The following is a 1,375-nucleotide window of genomic DNA, read 5'->3' as shown; positions in this document are numbered from 1 at the left end:
TCGGGTAGAGCGGCAAAGTGCTGCAGCACCAGCTTAAAATAGCTCCAACAGAGTTGTCGGCTCCGAAATTGACGCGCTTGACAGGGCCGTTTCACGGTAAAGGAATTGTGTCCGTGCTGAAGCAACAGCGATACTGTCGAGCGGACTGCAGCAGCTCTACTAACGCGCAGCTCGGGCGTCCATCGTGGTACGGAGGAGCTGGCGGAGCCCTTGAACGAAACACGTTGAATGTCAGCAATGTTGGCGGCAATTTTGATTTTGTTTTCATTTATTCCGATTTTCTACGTACTCGGGTAATGCTCGGCACGAAAATTCTTTCTAGATATCCACATGATTTGCAAAAAATGCAGGAAAATTCTTGATAAATATCCACATTATTTGCAAAAAATGCTAGGAATTTTTCACAAAACCCGTGTCAAATAGAGAGAACAGAGTTTCTGCAGCGAAGGAGACCGATTTCCGTTATTTCATCAAATACGCCGACAACACCTCGAACAGCAGCACGATGGCATCGAAGCTTCGGGAGGCGGAGGAGAACCTGCACAAGGCAGAGAAGCACTTGAAGACGTCCATGTTTCGATGGAGTGCAGACTGTATGAGCGCGGCGCCATACTTGGAGAAAGCCGCGGAAGGATTCCGCGCCGGGCAAGACTTTGCTCGAGCGTCGACGACGTACGTGCGCCTCGCTGAGGTCCAACACAAGAACCAAGCGACCTTCCGTGCGGCGATGCACATGGAAACCGCAGCCAAGTTGCATTTGCAGTACGCCCCCAAGCAGCCCGAGACGGCCAAGGAATACTACCACACGGCGGCGTCGTACTATGGCGAAACTGGGGAACTCGGCAAGGCCGCAGAGATGCTGCTCAAGGGTGCAACAGCGTTGGAAGAGGTCGGACACACCGATATCAAGCAGATGTACGTCGTTGAGTTATCTTGTTCCCATGTCGATCACGTTGAATCGTCGCGCTGCGTTTTCGGTGTAGGTACCTCGAAGCATGCGATCTCATGGAAGCACAGGACAAGCCGCATTTTGCCGTCGATGTGTTTCGGAAGACTGCGGGCTTTCTCCTGAAGAAGCGCAAAGCGTACGACGAAGTCGTGGCCAGCTACACCAAGCAAATCCAGCTCTTCCAAGCGATCGATCAGGTCGACCTCCTTCGTGTGGCCATGCATTCAAACGCGGACTGTGTTTCATCTGCAGAAGGAAAACATGTACAAAGCATTCGCGAGCATTGTCGTGCTGCATTTGGCCAAGCCCGACGTCGTCGCCGCCGATCAAGCGTACATGCAGCATCTCCAGGACGACGGGTACCTCCACACCGATGAGTGCGCGCTCAGTGAGGACTTGATTGGGGCTTTCAAGCGAGGTTGGTCC

The 1,375-nt window shown here is 52.9% G+C and overlaps 1 protein-coding gene across 1 annotated transcript; it reads left to right on the top strand.

The window, feature by feature from the left end:
• Positions 1-505: 505 nt before the first annotated feature.
• Positions 506-1,349, top strand: H310_12874 (hypothetical protein; the record flags this gene model as incomplete). The annotated part of the gene is made up of 4 exons (XM_008880118.1): positions 506-915; positions 984-1,146; positions 1,202-1,308; positions 1,343-1,349. The coding sequence occupies 4 exons, from the start codon at positions 506-508 to the stop codon at positions 1,347-1,349; spliced, it is 687 nt and encodes a 228-aa protein (XP_008878340.1).
• Positions 1,350-1,375: the final 26 nt, after the last annotated feature.

The sequence above is a fragment of the Aphanomyces invadans genome (assembly GCF_000520115.1).
Source record: "Aphanomyces invadans strain NJM9701 unplaced genomic scaffold supercont1.44, whole genome shotgun sequence".
Taxonomy (NCBI): domain Eukaryota; phylum Oomycota; class Saprolegniomycetes; order Saprolegniales; family Verrucalvaceae; genus Aphanomyces; species Aphanomyces invadans.
Note: the sequence above shows the minus strand (reverse complement) of the source record. Positions and strands in the feature narration are given on the sequence as shown.